This window comes from Grus americana, chromosome 5, assembly GCF_028858705.1.
Source record: "Grus americana isolate bGruAme1 chromosome 5, bGruAme1.mat, whole genome shotgun sequence".
In the NCBI taxonomy this organism is placed as follows: domain Eukaryota; kingdom Metazoa; phylum Chordata; class Aves; order Gruiformes; family Gruidae; genus Grus; species Grus americana.
Window position 1 is genome coordinate 62,374,079 of NC_072856.1, and position 17,858 is coordinate 62,391,936.

A 17,858-nucleotide genomic window follows, 5' to 3' on the forward strand; every position below is an offset into this window, starting at 1 on the left:
GAATAAATAAATAAAAAGGTGGGAGGGCGGGGATAAAAGACATTTACCATGTAAAATGTTGCTGTAAAAAAAACCCCAGGTGGTAGCACTGGAAAATATTACCAAAAAATAGTGGACAGTTGTACAGTTTTTCTAACAGTTGTGTACAGTAAAAAGGATTACAAACAGCATGAAACGTTCCTTGATTAAAACAAACTGATATTCCACCTGGAAAATCCTGGCCAGGCTCTCATTGTTCCCAAGTGACCCCGGGGCAGCCCCGGGTTACAGCCGAGCCCGTAAGTCACTCGAACACTCTGCCCTGCTCCTCCCAAGTCCCCTCTCTCGGGAACGGCAGGACCAGCTAAAGAGCCCTTTGTTTCCATTCAAACATACGTAGGGGTGGAAAAGCTGTTCAAAACATTAAAGAGAAACAACTGAGGACTGTTACTATTCCAAGAAACAAATTAAGAACCAGAGTCTGAAATGCCCAGAGCACTGGCAGTGCCAGCTCAAGTCAGATGTCACTGGAAACACTCAGCATCGCTCAGCCCCTGGGAGCAGGACAACCAGTTCCATCAAACTTAGCATTTAAGAATCACTATCTCCTTCAGATGTATTTTTTGCATTATACCTTTACTTCTGACACTGATAATATAGACACATTTTATAAAGAGAATAATCATAGACTGGTTTGGGTTGGAAGGGACCTCAAAGCCCATCTAGTTCCAACCCCCCTGCCATGGGCAGGGACACCCTCCACTAGACCAGGTTGCCCAAAGCCCCATCCAACCTGGCCTTGAACACTGCCAGGGATGGGGCAGCCACAACTGCTCAGGGCAACCTGTTCCAGTGCCTCACCACCTCAGAGTGAAGAATTTCCTCCTAATATTTAGATTAAATCTCCCCTCCTTCAGCTTAAAGCCATTACCCCTTGTCCATGCTCTTGTAAATACTCCCCCTCCAGCTTCCTTGTAGGCCCCTTTACATACTGGAAGGCTGCTTTAAGGTCTCCCCGGAGCCTACTCTCCTCTTCAGGCTGAACAGGCCCAACTCTCTCAGCCTGTCTTCATAAGTAGCTCATCAAAAGGATGAAACACCTCCCAAATTCAGCTAATAGCTAGTAAGCCATCTTCCCTTTAAAACATTAATGCTGACAAGTAATATAAGCAAGGCAAATGAAAAGCTATGTAAAAGTTGCTGCATTGTGGGCGTTTGTGTCAAATAAGCTAATAAAAACCATAAACTGATGTAAAATCAATTCAGATCTCAAATAATATATTACATTTTCTAAATAACTATAAATAAAAGCCACACTTTAGATAAATAAACTTTTATGTTCTCTTTAAGTTCTAGAACTATTTTTTCAGATTAAAACCATTTGTGTTACTGGAATATTTTGCATTTTGCATTAATTAACGCATAAGAACCAAGGAGAACTTAATGTTTTCCTATTTCAGGCTGAGGTTTATTCAGGCATAATTCAGACTGCACCAGTAGACTTGGCTCCAGTTTTCCTCACATTTTCACAGAGGCTGGCTGGCAACATGTACATTATGAAAATAGAAGAATAAGCAGATATCCATGTCAGATAAATACATTCCTCTCCCTCAAACTGAACTCAATGCAGACACAATTAAATCCTGTTTTCCCTCTCCGAACGCTTCCCACTCCTTTGGTTCTGCCACTGGAGAGAACACAACGCTCCTTGCCACTTCAGCCCAACTGCACCCCACTGTACCTCCCCAGGCCACATACATACACATTGCTCCTTGTACCACAATATTTTTTAAGCAGCATGTTGTCTTCTACTCCAGAGACTAATCTGTTGCCAGGTAATGTTTCTTTCCTCTACGACTCCCAAGTAACTCCACTAATTCATCTGGGCCACCCTAAACTAAGGTGCTGTCTCTGCGTTCTGAGGATGCTCCTGCCCTTCACTTCTTCCACGTTCTCTCTTTCCTCTAATGCACCTTCACCAATCTTTAGTCTTTAACTTCCTTCTCTAAATTTCTCCCAAATTTCTTCGTAAGACTTCTATAACCAACACAAGGACAATGAACACTTTAATCTCAGTAAATCTATTTAGCAGTGTCTATAAATCTTGAAGTGTTACAAATACTGTATGTCCTTTGTACAGTATATTATACAGCATACTTCTCTTTCCATGCTATCCTCTGCTGGCTTCTCCTGACAGTCAAAACCAAGTGCAAGCTTATTTCCCTGAACGTGAATCTTCATTCTCGCTAAAGCATCTTATCACGTGGCCATCCTCTACACGTGCTCTTGGACCCTCTGGACCAACGGCCCTGGGAACACACCTGCCTCCTCTAGCACATTTCGATACTGCCAGATCTAGCCTGGAAACAAATATAACACACTGATAATGATCATCGTAATTAATCTATGGAGGCTTGAACCTATTTTAATTTCAAAGGTCAGTAAACTCTCAGGTTTTCAAGCTTCTAATGAAAGGATAAGATAACAGAAAAGGAACTTAGATTTCAATGTTCAGAATCCATAATTTATTTGGGGTTTGTTTTTCAAACTACACTGGACTTTAAACACTAAAAAAACCCCCACAAAACACAAACCAAAAACCCAAACAGCAGGACACAGGCAGAAGCGGAACTCGGTCTCCCAAAGTAACACAATTAAGTTCTTAATATCAACTACAAAATTAAGTTTATCTAATGGAGTTTTAAAAAAAATCAACACTAACAAAATTGAGCCATACAGCCATACACTACCACTTCTTGATTCCCAGGAGGCACAGTAACCATGCAAATGAAGATGGAGTACTTTGTGGTATTGATATAGAAAGACAGAGCCCATCTTTGCAGTCTTATGCATACTTTACTCCTAGTATTTTATGCGAAATATCACAAAGGATATAATCTCCATTTAACGAAAAAAGTTGGGAAATGAATTTAGGTATTTATGAAGTGTCAACCAGACCAATGCATCTTGCATGTAACTGAGATACATGCTGAAATACTTTAAAGAAAGATATAAAACAAACAAAGGAATTTTTTTTTTGTTTGCTAGCCAAGTTAGCCACACTTGCTGCCCAGATGGCTGCTATGCTACAATGTACCTATTTGCGTATTACAGGTTATCCTGCTTCCAATGTTTTTTTTATCACTATCAGCGGGGAAAAATGGACTTGCGTATTATGGCCAGACTATCATTCAGTAGTATCAAATAACAACTGTAAATAAATTACTTTAAAAATGTGACATGCGCATAAAAAAATATCAGCAATGTTTTTAAGTCAACACCATCTTTATGGTAATGATAAGAGTTATACTGTTCAAAGTTCACACAGAGATTTTACAGTAGAAAAGACAAGTCTAATAGGCAAGCCTTCCTTTTAATTCCATTATTCCTGCAAAACCACATTTTTTTTTTAAAACATACAAATGCAATGACCACAACACTATCAGAAAGCACTAATTTTAGAATACTGAATGTAGTTTCTGAAACTAAAAAAAAATTTCAATCTTTTAAAAGGAAAGCTAAGCTGTTCAACTGCTAAAATACAGAATGAGAACAACAATCCAGAAAAAGCATCAAATCAAATAGAATACTGATGATATGCACATACTGCTTTAAAGTAGAAAAGAACCAAAATAACACAGAAGTAATTGTTTGATACTAAACTCCAAATTCCCGCAACTGAAACACAACATAAAAGAAACAGAAATATATACAACAAATACATTTGGATGGTCATCAGTATTTAAAGCTTACACGGATTTTAATGAATTTCTCCAATACAAAACCAGGGATGGTGTAGAGCAAGGAGTACCACTTGCAAAATCTGGCTTGTGTGCAGTCCCACCTCCAGCCACTGAGTTCCTGTATGATCTTTGAGCAAATTTCAGAATTTATGAAATGCCTTTTTCCCAAAACTAAAATGGGAGAGACATTGTCCTTCTCACAAGTATTAAAAGAAGGAAATCCAAATATCTTGATGGAAAACCCACCGGAATTCTAATCTGTTCTTTAATGCTGACACTGCAGGAGGCTTGGGGTTAATTTTCATTTGTTTTAAAAAAGAAAAACAAAACAATACATCACAAACAAGTAATCCCTCACAAAGCACAGGAAAAGTGCTGTTTTATAGTAGAAGAAAATTTTGAGAACGAAGAAATTTAGAGTTATTGATGGGAGGCAGAGTGACATTTATAGCTCCTTGTAAATATTAAGTAGTATACATTTAGAAAGGGAAAAATTTTACTTGAACCACAGAAAAAACTCCCGTTCACTTCATTACATAAAACCAACAGTGACAAAGTTAGCTCCTAAACACTTACCTTTTCAAATTTGGAAACAAGGTCTAACTGGGATAGTTGACTTGCTAAAAGTATGTCTTTTATTTATTTCTTTATTTTAAATGTGAAAAGGATACGAGGAGTTCCTTCTGTCCTACACACCAGGTAGAGACATGCAGCAATTACATGGGTCATCTTTCTCCCCCGCGTTAGGTGTTTGCTCACAGCCATCTTGAAAAAATTAAAGGCAGTATCCAGACAATGTTGATTGAGTTGAAGCTGGTTTCCCAAGTGGTGAATCTGACGTTTCCCTAGAAAAATTAACAAGGGGAAAAAAAAAAGAAAGAATTATCAACAATTTTGTAGTTAATGTGCTTTTGGGTTGGGGGTTTTTTGGTGAGTTTTATTAAAGACAAAACTGAGGGGGTGGATTTTGGATTTCATCTCTGTGTGAAATACAATAACCTCTCAAGTTTCAGGAACTTATATCCTCAGCTGCTTAGGACAACAAAATGCCTCATTTTGGACTGCTGGAATTGAAATACATGGAACCAATGAGCCCTGGAAAACGAAGCCGCAAACATCAGCCCCAGAGAGGAGCCGAAACACAGCCGAGACTTCTCAGACAAAATATCATGCCCCCCTCCCTTAACACTGTTTGACAATTAGCACTTGGTTAGCTGTAGCAACGAACTTCTGAACACCAGAGATCGTGGGACACTGAGTGCAAGCAGAGGAGACGCTTTGCTGCAGCTCTCCAAGAAGCGATGAAGTTTGCAGTTCCTCTGACCACAACCAAAGCCCACAAGGAAAGGAGCTCTGCTCCAGGCCTGCCCGTGATCGCCACCGACGGGAGGTACTTCCCTCCTCCAAACGCTTTCGCACCAGAGCCTTCATTTAAGGCTTGGCTGCCAGACTGCCGAGATTAGTCTGTGGCTTCAGTAAAACAAATGTGCCTTCACCTTTAAATAAAATAATTTAAGGAAAAAGTGTGCTTCGGATGATTCATGGCAGGAAGCGGTACAGCTGCTGGGACAGATGTGGGAAGCGAGGTCCGGTCCGTCCTCACAGCTCTGGCTTCGGAAGAGTGTGCCGAAAAGACAGCTTAAGAAAAAGATGGGGGAAGTCATGAGGAAAACAGAGCACTGAAGTTCCTCTGCATATGGGGTCAGACAGCACATCAAGAAAAATCCTTCAATTCAATGTGCCTGGCAGATGTTTCCAGTACGTGTATTTACAGGAAACGCTCGTCTGTTCCCTTCAGAGATGTCATGAGCAGCTTTGCTGAAGGGGGGCACAATGCCTGCCATGTGCCTCAGCCACCATTGCTCACAGAAAGCGATGGTGACCACACGATGCTCCAGCACCTGCATAGACCACGCATCTTAATTTTATGCATATCCCTACTCCATCATCACTAATAACATGGTAAAAAAGCCTAACCTCTGAACAACCTTCTGCCAAAGACACTGCTTCAATTCAGGTTTAATAAAAAGTGACTCCAGACATGCAGCCAGGGTCAGCAAGACTCAGGCCAAAGAGGAGCTGCCACAAAGCCAGAGCTTCTCCTTCCTGCACAAGTGACAATTACTGCAATCACCAACGAGATCTCCTTTAAGGCACGTTGGTCAACCAGGTGTAAGACATTTGGATGAAGAAGTAACAACAGAGGAAGGATACGTCACCTTCTGCAGGAGGTGTGGGTACAATAAGCTACTCAAGAATAATCCAAAGCCCATTAAGTGAAATGTTTTTCCACTGCCATCAGCAGGCCCGGGACTGGTGCTCGTCAGCCTCGGCCTCTCAAATACAAATACTGCATCTTCCCTCAATTAAAATAGTAACAAGCACTCTTTCTCCCCTGAATTTTATTTCACACTCCACAATCTGTACGCTGAAGCAGGCTCAAGGCTTTTAATAACTCTAAGAATCCATCAGTTTGTTCTTATCTGTGGGAGGAAAAAAAACTCCAACAAACTCATTTTTGCAGTGGCAGCAAAGCAGCTTCCCCAGTTGCTCCCCTCCCTGAGCAAGTCAACCATGGAGGCCAGCATGGATCAACGAGGCTATGGAGAGCCACCTCTTCCTGTCACCCAAGCTTCCTCTTTTATCTGGTTGTACTTTGCCATGCATGGCTGCTGAGATGAAGACACAAAGAACTGTCAACTTGAAGAGATTTTAGGCATGTAAAACCATTTAAAAATAAATAAATAGACATGACCATGCCCATGTATCTCTCCCTTGGCTGCAAGGAGATCCAGACTGGAATGACTGCAGCAGCAAGTGCACAGCATTCCCTTTAAGTAAGACGGGAACGTCCTCCAACTCAATATCCTCAAAGTCACAAAGACAGCTGAAAACAAGAAACAATTTCAGCAGTTTTAAGTGTTGTCTGAATTTTGCTTTTAAGTAAAACTTTTGTAAAAACATAGAGAACAGTGGCTCCCATGCCAAGGAAGAGCCACATGCACTCCTGAATGTTTCTTGGGCGAATGGTGGAACTGGTAAGCAGGGACACAAGGACCAGGATGGCGCAGGCCATCAAGCAAAAAGAGGTGATGAGGAAGCTTCCCATACCACCAACACAGCAGCAGCTGATGCGGTCCTGGGCACACACCAGAGAACAGCCCAAATGAGCTGGAGATGCAGAGTAAGAACAAGACAAGCAACAGACAATGAGACTTCTGCCCCAGCCATCCCCTGGCCCGTCCCCATTATGAGGTAATCCTTCTCCCAAGAACAGCACTCTCATCCAGGGCTCCACAACTCGGAGGGCATTTCAGAAACAAAGAAGATACCAGAAGAGAAAAAAATAACATTGAGGAAGATACTTGAAATTCATTTTTTTCATAAGCTATTTTTCCCACTGAGCTGGTCCCATCCCCAAGCTACTGTTAATATTCTCTGAGTATTTAACCTTTTCTTAATTTCAAATGTTGAAATATAATTCATCATAATCCATCCTAGGTAAACGGTATGCTTGTTTGAGTAATATATGCTTTTTTAGCTGAGCTCTTCATCCAGCATCAATATTTTAAAATGCAATTACGTTAGGGGTGACCAGTCATTGTCTACTGACAAATACCAAAGAGATCTAAGAGCACAGAAAAGTATCCGTCCGCTTACGAAATGCTATTTCATTGAATGTTTTACTCAACCTTCAGCAGACCAGTGAAGGCTTTAATTCTGTGTGCTAGTACTCCCTCAAGCTGCTTTGGAGCATTGTGTCAGTCATATAGTTTCTGGAAAAATAAGACAACTTTCTTTTAAGAACTTTTAAGATCATGTTGATCCCCAAAATGAAAAACACAGGACAAGAAGCATCTTAGAAATTATGTGCATCTTGATGACTAACTTGGTTTTGTCCTTATCTGTTGCGAGAAAGAAATGTACTGCTTATAGCATCATCTAAGATAAATATTTACATTCTGTAACCAGTCTCCTATTTACTAAAGAAAGATCAAAAGCTTTGTTGTTCCCCCACTATCATCCCCGCCTCTTGAATTTAACATGACAACAAAATTCTATTTTTTTGGTATCTTATGTAACACTAACAAAAAAAAAAAAAGCTGGAAAAGTTAGCATTAGCAATTGTGCTTCTAGATTTTTCCGCAGGGAACACAAGATACCTTGTACTCCTTCTGGTTCCTTCACAGATTCAAGAAGCATCTCCATTCAAAAGGTATCTTCAAGAAAAGGCACACATCAGCTAAATAACTATTGCCGCAGTACTGCAGTAGAGTACCAAACTGTTGTACAGTGCCCTCGTCCCAGCGAGGTGACAACCAAAAAGTATGTAATTTTGTGACTTCCCACCTTTTCTGCCAATCTCATCAATCTGACATTTCCAGAGCTGAAAAATCATAGAAAAAAATGTGTCTCCATAATATTTTATTTAACTTTAAATACAGCAATTTAATCTGTTGGTATCTGAAGAGCACGTTCATACTTAAAGAAATTGGGCGTAAGAAAATAACCGATCAAAATAAATTCTCTATCCAATGCCCCAGTTACTGTTGACAAAGCCAAACATGAACAGAGGCCAAATACGCATTCATACTGCAAGTCCTCAACATGACAAGTCCTCATAACTGTACAACGGTAGCCACAAACCTTGCTCAGCATTCAGATACCTTCTCACGCAAGCCACTGCTCCCCCAGCAAGATGGGCAGTGCAGGAGGGAGCTGCACAGCAGCTGCAAGCTACAGGGCTGGGAAGAGGAGCAATTCCCCCCAGCCAACCTACAATACTGCATTATGTCTATCAGCCCTTCAATGCACTCCCACTCCCACTGCTCCTCGCTAGCTGGGTGGCATTTTATACCCCTCTGTCTGTTGGTTATCTCCTGACTGTCTCTATTGTTTGCTCTAGACTACCAGCGTGGCTTCCATCAGCCCTAATGGCTGGCTAATGCCCTTTCCGCCAGTTTGACCATATGGTCCCAGTGTGCAGTGAGCTGGTCCAGCTATCTGCGAGAATGCAACAAGCATTATGATCCCAGCCAAAACAGTGGGAGTATCCAACATTACAATGCAATTTATTAGCAATCTGCTCAGCTTGCTATTCACCAGATTACATCGCAGTGTTACAAATTCAAATTAATTGAACTGCTCTACTGGATAGAAAAGAACTGCCACACCTTTAAACCCTGCCATGCTCTGGGTTATAAAACAAAACTCTAGACAACAGCTTCCTGACTTTCTTATCCATTTTGTCCAGTCAAACTGTTTTGTTTGGTTTTTTTTTTTAAAAAGTTTGAGAGGGATACTACCCTAAAAACTTGCAACTACTACCTCAGCACTATAGAGGAATATCATCATGTGAAACGGTCAGAAGTATTGCATTTTTTTCTAAATTGCTAGGCTAGAGTACAACATATAAGGCTAAATATACAGGGGTAAAACAAGTCTCTTAGTTGGTGCATCTTTTATTAATAAAACTTGCAATAAGAGTCGCCTCTTTGGGGCCTTACAGGTTTTTGACAGATCCTGGGATTCTTTTTTAAACCAAAAGAAACAGAGCCTTTAAGGTCAAAGCTTACACTTCGTGCTGCCCTTGCAATTTAGTGATGGCATTAAAGTGGTGCCTAAGTATCTTTGGGAAAAGGACAAGGAACGGTGTCTTTTTAAAAAGGCAGGACAAGTTCATCAGCAAGGTTACAAAAATCCTCGCCCTTCCCTCACCAGTAAAACAGTAAAATTATTCTCCTTTAAAGAGCAAAAGAACAAAAGTCTAGAAACTACAGAAATTTTGCAACAGAGGACACATACCAGGCAGTTCCCATTTATTTCTCAAAGGCTCATCATACCATCGGGGTGGAGGGGGAGGCAGGTGGAGGAGAGAGAGAGAGAAAAGCTTTTACTTCTGTAAGCAACACACAAAATCAAGTTCCCAGGCTACCAACAAGTAAAGTTTATCACGCTCCTGAATCTGCATCTAAAAACAAAAGGCCCTTTTCAGTTTTTAGTTCCAAGCCTACTAAAAAAAGTGCTTCTACCCATCTACTCCCAACATGCTGAAAGAAATGCCATCATCTTCTCAACCAATGCCAACCTCAATGCTTTGAACTGGCACATAAGACCTGAACTGACAAGTTCAGATAGGACCGCTGAATGCTACTATCCTTTTATTTCAGAAAATTTCTATTCTTTTGATGGAGAAAACAGTGGTTATTACAAAACAAAATGTGTAGGCTAGAAATCACTGTCACAAAAATAGATTTGCAGAAAATCTTGGTAATATTAAATGCTTACACAAGAGGCAGTTGATAGCAAAACTGCAGCTTAAGTTATAATAGGAGCAAAATAGAAAAAGGGGGAAAATCAGACCCATTCTTTACAAGCAATTTTCCTTCTTTTATGATCTCGTTACTACAGAAACATCTTGTTCTCTTCCCCTATTCAAAAGGAATCATACCTTTTTTTGGATCCCTTAAAAGTCAGCAATGTCAAGCAGCTACAGCTATATATTACTCTCATCTGGCTTCTCCCTGCTCATCTGCAACCCTCCCCTCAAACTGACACTGCTATTTTAAAGCAGCACTTTTCAATACAAAGCATAAGTTTCCAGGGAAATAACAGGCAGTACACAGCCAGAGCTTAAATGAATTGTTATGACGATACTAAACGGCATCATCACAATCCAGGCATACAGATTTTCCCCCCTTTCTGCAATTTGCTCGAGGGGCCCTGGAAACTAGCACTACCTGAATCGGGCAATGGAGTCATGTTAACAGCACTAATCCTCTTTTTTTTTTTGCAAAAAGGATTGTTATGGTAACAAACACTAGATTCTATTAAAGGAAACGTTTTGGATGGCTTTTGCTCGGGTATTCATTTCCAGAATTTGAATTACTTTACCGACTGAATTATCTGTGCAGATTTTATTCTGCATTTGGGTTTTTACTCCTTTTCCTTCTTTGAAATGGCTCCCCAAAAGAACTCCCGAAAAAGGGAAAAAAAGAGTAGTTTTTCTGTGTGGGCATGCCTGCATGCTTTGCTATATCTTTCAATTTCAGCAAGTCCCAGCTCAAAGCCTGAATGAATTTCCTGCTCTTTGCTCCATGCCAGGCTTCTATGTTATTTGTATTACAAATAAGTAAAACAAACAAAGCCACAACAGGGAAAGTCCAGGAATATCAGTAGGGCTACTCTTATGAAGGCTGGTCCCAGAAACCTAATCAAGGGTAGAGTCCCATGATCAAAGACAAGAAAACATTTAAAACCCAAACAACAGGGGCAGGCAGGGAGGAAATCAAGGAGGCAATGGCTGCAGCGATCACACCGAGCAGTTTCAGCAACACGCACAGCTCCGAGAGTGAGAAGCAGCTTTATCTCCGCGAGCCGGTAATGACTAAGGCCAATGAACAGCAGGACATTACAGCAGTGCTCACCCAGCACAAGACCAACTTTAATTTTATTAAGGATAGCTACGAGTTATTCCCAGTAACACCTAACTGCCTATGAGCAAAGTGATGAACGTGCTGGCCTCATTCCCACGCTCTGCCTAACTTCAGCCTAGCCCCAAATCCCCACTTTGCCACCATCTAATTGCGGGCACACCCCATGTCCACAGACCCGTGTTCTTTCACACGAGAATTCCCAGTTCCTCCATGGGATGTGTCAGCCCCAGGGCTGAGCAACCTGAGGTCCGTGCATGCTCGGTCCCCCTCCAACTGATGCATCCCGGTGCCTGTGCCACCTGGCAGACCTGTTTCGGGGACTGCCCAAGAGTATGCTCTGTTCCTCTTATCTCAGCAGAGTAAAACAGTTCCTGGCCCTTTCCCTGTGATATTCCACCAGCTGCGCCAGCACAACTGTTTGTGGGGATGCACAGAAAACCAAACCAGTATACTGATCCTTGTTAAAAATAACCTTGTGAAATTAAAAAAGCCTTAATCCAGACCTGTTTGCTGAAGGATTGATGCCTCCACTTTATCTTCTTAGGGCCAGAACCAGACTATCTCAGCACAGAGACCTGTATTCAATTTCTCTGCCTGCTGACAACAGTCCAGCCCATCCATTTTGCCTCCCACGAGAGCACCACAACTACCAGGTGCAGCTCCCCGTCTCTCCTGGTAAAGCCCTTCCATTGCATGTCAAATGTTCATTCATTCATTCAGCTAAAGAGAACTAACATGCATCTTTAAGATTAATGTCTTAAAAATCCAGCTAGTGGTCACTACTCCAACCACTTAAATATTTGATACTAAGCTACTTTTCTTTCACCTAGAAAATCTGCTGTTAACATCTCTTCCCAGCACTTATCTGGACTTCTTGAAGTATTCATTCCCTCAGAATTGGCTCTTGTATTCCCTTACTGTCAAAGCAAGCCTGCAAAGCACCCACGTAACTTCTCCCACCCCCCTCCTCAAGCACTTTTTCCATTCCCCGATTATATGATACCACTCCCACGTGGGCAGCCTCTTTGCATAGACCTCAACGGGCCATTTGGATTAATTTGCTTTACCCACTCTGAAAAATTTGGCATCCTAAGCGGTTCCTCTGACTTTTTGCATTCAGTTCTTGAATTCTGCTTCCCTTGCAGGTGGTATTTCTACTGCTGCCATTTCATTCCCATTATCCATCTAAAACAACAGACTAGAAGCCATACGGTTTATTCATGGGCTGCACCTAACCTATTGCTACTCTTGTCCCATCATCCTTAGACAGCAGCTTGCTTCTTATCCTTAATTATTTTTTTAATACAGCTAAAGAACCAGCTAATGAAGTCCTTACTGAAATTCACTTCTGTTGTCAAGAGTTGGAAAATCACAGCCAATGTTGACATTAAAAAAATAAAAAAAAGGCAACAAAAAAAGCCAGTCTGTTGATTCACTAGCATCTGAAGGCATGGGATCATGAATGTTTTAAGTCAAGCTAAAGCCCAAGCTGTTGGGCAGACAGTGTTTCCCACCTCCGGCACGACATTTACGCGGCCACACGCTAACACAGATGAGGGAACTTGCTCTGCTGAAAATCAGCCCAAACAACAAAAAGTTCCATTTTCATTTGGACCAGTTCCCTCATATAGTTCAACAAGCAGCCTCCCAAGCCCTAACGGTGGCAGAATGTGGCTGGGGTGAGGAGAAATGCTGTCAGCAGCAGCGTACACGTGGGTCAACTTAAAGCAGATGTGAGACTGCAGCCTAAATGGGTCAAAGAGAAAAGTACACACCATCCCCACGCTTCCTCCTGCTCCCCTGCTACTGCTCCCAGCCCTCGCCACTCTTCTCATACAAGTGTGCTTACACAAAAGTCTGACTTATCACAGTTTAAACAAACGCTAACATGTTCATTTGTTGTTTGTATATCAGAACGTTTCAGGTCGTTTGAGATTAATTTTGGAAGCAAGCAAATATGGACTTTTTTTAATTCCAAAAGTTTTGTAAACTGCATTTTTTTTACTCACGTAAGATTTGCAGCTGTTTCAAAGTTGAAACAGCTGGAAGGCTGCACTACTGGCAAGAACTGTGAGCACATGTATGATTAATGTAGCATAGTCCTTACCTATCTGACATTAAGGGAATTAGAATGAAAAATTTAAGATACCAAGAACTTTTAGGCAGTGGTAGCTTTTGAGCATGCAAGATTTCCTTCTGAAAGCACCATCAGCTAGGCTTTGCTTTAATCTTCTTCTGTTTTGTTTGGACAGTGATTTATTATTTTTTTTAAATTACATTTAAATGACAGTTATTCTTAGAGATTTTTCTATATCTATATACATGTAAAGCTTTTCCCCCACATTTATCAATTACCAATTGTTACTCTTGTCATAACAAGAAATGAAACATTTCTGCTGTCACACAGCATTACTGCTGATCCAAGCACTACCTTCAACCATCCAAAATAATTTCTACATCACTGTAAGAAAAAAAGAAAAAGATTTGCTCATGACATAATCTGACAGTTTTGAAAAGCTCACTTTTTTAAAAGTTTTAAAAACCCGTAATGCTAGCATTATTAGAGAGATCAGAACTTGTTTCATACCTACAAAGCAAAAAGCATTTCACTACCAAGCAACTGTAATCAATCTACACTGCTAGAAAAATTCAAGAACACAGCACAATATAGAAAAAAAAAATCCGTTGCCTATTGGTAAAAGTTATCAGCATCTTTAAAACAAAACAAAAATGAAGACTCAACACAAAAGGATCCATTGCTGCAATGGAAAACTTTACAGATGCGAGCAGCATATAAATCAGTGCAATGTTATCTGCTAGCTGACAGCAAGTTCTAGTGCTTTCCCTGCAGACCAGGGCTTTTGCAAGGCAAAGAAGAGTGAAAACTGACAGGAGCCATTTTTCAGAGTCTTGCGGACACCACGGAAGCAGGCAGGAGGAGAGGTGCCCCGGGAGTCGAGGTGCTTCACACGGACGAGGAGAACGCAGGAGCTGAAGGTATCCCCTAGCCAGAAGTACCACCGAGACCAAAGGGACAGGGACAAGAGCAGAAGTAATTGAGTTACCACAGCTGAACAATTACCACTTCTGCGCTGCACTGCAGCAACTATTAGCTAAGGTCATGCATACTAAGATTGTTTAAAAAAATAAAAAAAGAAATCTTCCTGTTTAATCCACCTTCCCTGCTATAAAAGCCAGCCCAGCCTTTCCCTTTTCCTGCCAAGAGCACATCTGAGCAAACCTTCCCTACTTTCCTTCTCTACCTTTAATATTAACCTTTTATAAAACATGTCTGATAAATTACTTGTCCTCAGACACGTGCCCAACAATTTTCTTCCCGTAGAGTTCAGCCTGCTCCTCTACACGCCAGTAGTTCTGTCAAAATACAACTGTTAGTGTAAGTTATTTCCACTCTCCATCATCTGGCTGTGCAGGCAGGAAAGACCTTACTGACAGAGACTAATACTCACTCTGCTCTCAACCTGTGCTTGACTTAAGGTTGCTGCTTCTTCTTCAGGACTGAAAAAGGTCTGTAAGCCCAAAGCTACTTTTGGGTTCTGGTTTTGGGTCATTTTCTTTTTTTTCCCTTCTTCTTTTCTCTCCTTCCCCCTCTAATTCTACTTGCAAAACTAACAAAAGGCACTCTGTCATCATCCAGCCTTTACCTGACTGACAAAGATGTATAAGACAGTAATTCCAAAAGTAAAAATTTCATAAATATCAACTAATTGGCAAATTTCTCAAATAATCTCAAAAAATGGAAATATGGCGAGAAGGGACCAAGGGAAAAGGAATGCAGAGAGAAGTAGTTGAGGGGGATGAAGAAAAAGAGGCAGTTATTAAAGATATCAAAGGCATAAGAGATAAAACATGATCTAAAAATGGAAGCAGAAAGAGCGAAGCAGCGAAATCAAGCTGGGAAAGGCACAGAGCTGTTACAAAAGCAAGAAAGATTGTATTAGGTTAATACTTATTTAAAGTATTTTTATATGAAGCTGACAAGAGCGGTCAAATACTTCTTCCTTTATATGGAAGGGATAAGAAACCTGGCAGTTAGGTAAGAGAGCATCAATCTTTATTCATGCTGCAGCTGAAGAATGAAATTCTGCCCTTAGTTTGTCCCTGGCAGCTGAGTCCATCAGGTACAGATAACAAGCAAGGAGTATGAATCTGAGGGGCTGCTCTCTTTTACCACTACAAAAGGCCTATTTAGATCAGAGCTACAACTGCCCGCGATAATTTTATCTGTGTACTGCCCATAGATGATGGAAGAAGTTACGAACAGTGCTTCAGCCTCAACTTTGCATTTCCTTCCTTTTAAAACTAAAAAAAAAAGAGAAGGTTGCCACAAATCTCAGCTAAACAATGTAGTGAATCAGTGATGCTATTTATTAAGCCAGTCTCTTGTGCTATCTACTTCAGCTTGGAGTTGAAAGGATATTTATGTTTAAAGAGAGAATGCACATATTTCAGGAACAGCCTTATATTTCTTTAAACAATAACATTTCTATAAGTCAGATGTACAGACCGTTCCAAAATTACAATGCCCCCTATGTATTTCTTCAGAGTCAATGTGGCCCTCTTAGAAAATATTTAGCATATTTGAATAACATCTATCTGTACATGTGTGATCTCTTCCATCTATACAAAGCTATTCTTTACATACAGGATAGCATCAGCAACTTTTCGGGGAGGAAGGAATTCTCACTAGACTTTGCTCTCCTCCTCAGGAACCCTAATCACCCTAGAATTAAAGATGGACAGCACAGCAGGGGCATTTAAAGACCCAGAGACTGGACATACAGCCTGCACCAAATTACCAAACATGATTTCTTAAAAGAAGACCAGATCATTAGATTTCTGGAAGACAATGGAAGTTTAAGCCATAAATAGATATAAGCATGAGTTCATGCCTAAGGACTAATAACATGAAATTAAAGGAAAATGTGAGCACCACGTTAACGGGAACTTACAACAAAACTAATTGGACCTCATAATAGTTTCCCAAGGGAACTGGTGGAAACCCCCAGCTTGGAACACATGAATCCAGGAAAGGAAAAACACAAGAAAAAAATGCATGATATGGAATGAACCCATATAAGAAAAATGGGCGAAGATGATTTACTAGGTTAAAGTTCTTATGCTTTTGCAAAAACTGTAAAGCTTGAGAGAGAGATTGCATGACAGAATCATTCTGTATTCTGGATGTACAGAACAGGGGAAAAAAAATCCACCCCCCTTTCCTCCCCAAGTAGCCATCTCTGCTGACCGGGTACAACAGCCTGCCAGCCTGCTTGCAGTTTGGCAGCAGAACAATACAGACCCAGTGTCAATCAGACCAACCAAACTGACCTGTACAGCAAAGATCCACCTACTCAAGTTCCCGCTACTTAATTTTTTTTTCCCCTGAAGTCACCACTCCATTCTACTTTTCCGAAATTAAATATTGTATCAACCACATTTGAGAAGGAAGGGAAAAAAACCAAAACACCAACCCCAAAAAAACCCAACAAAATACCCTACCAAAAACTTGTTCATGTAACAAAGTCTGAGAAATTTAGTCCATAACCAAATCTTTAAATACCAACTTCTTTTGCTCTTCTAGACAATCCACTTGCCTCCAGCGTGCCAGTCCTTAGTACTTAAAGAAAATTTTGCGTAAGCACAGTTACATTTTTCTGTTCTTTATATGCTAAACCTCAAAGATCAATTACAACAGGGTTTTTTCTGTGCAGTACAGCTCCAAGATAGGATGTGAGATCATCCATTAAACATACATAGCCAAGACTAGATGCATTATTAATTCATTTTCCCCTAGGTAATATGGCATGGTGAAAAATAGCTACCAGAGAACATACCGACTAAAGACTTAAACAGAAATCGGTGGATTTATGTGATGATTGCTACGCAGCAACCTGACGGATCTCATTAAAGGAGACATGGATCCTTCTCCCCTGATACTGTCACTGCTCCTAGTGAGTAGACGCTGATGTTCAACACAAGGTAGAATATTGATTGCAATCTACCCAAGAAATAGTTCTTACGCCAGTTGTGAGAATGATCTATCTGAATTTAATATTGTCTGACTAGAGACAAGTCTCAATTTTATAGCATTTTTCTGATTAGTGACAGCATTTGGAAAAATCTCTTGGTTTTAAGTAAATTGGCTATAAACCACTACCTGCCTCAGACTTTCAATTAGGCAAGTGCTGTAAACACCAAAATGAGTTTTTACTGTTGTCCTCTCTGACTTTGTGGAGCTGCAATCAAGGAAGGTGCCCTAAGGAATCGCTTAACATCAGCATCATCTTGAATCTAACTAACATATTGCTTTGGTGGAGTCCATAGAGTAAATTCTATTTACTGATCTCTTAAGATCCACATGACTAAACAAACACTTCAGTCAACTGCCTGCCTCAGACCTGTTTATGCTACAAGCAGCTCCTCACTGAAGGCCTCAGAAGTTCTACTGCTACATTAATCAACCTCAAGGATCACGTTTTTCCTCCACAAAACAATTACAATCTGGCCCGTCCTCCTTCCTACCTTTTGTATTTCACTCCAGAGCATTAGGAAAACCAGACAGGCAGATGAAATTCTGCCTAGCGTTGTGCAAGATGACCTTACGTCCACATATCCATGGCTCTAGCAGCTACAACAGCAACAGGACACACTGAAGTTAACATTTCTGTATGGTCAA

The 17,858-nt window shown here is 40.8% G+C and overlaps 1 protein-coding gene across 1 annotated transcript in view; it reads right to left on the reverse strand.

Moving 5' to 3' along the window:
- BRF1 (BRF1 RNA polymerase III transcription initiation factor subunit) overlaps positions 1 to 17,858 on the reverse strand; it is a 176,699-nt gene that overhangs the window by 127,729 nt on the left and 31,112 nt on the right. The window contains exon 3 of the mRNA XM_054825930.1: positions 4,394 to 4,567. Within this exon, the coding sequence (XP_054681905.1) occupies positions 4,394 to 4,567 (174 nt within the window). The remainder of the gene's footprint in view (positions 1 to 4,393; positions 4,568 to 17,858) is intronic.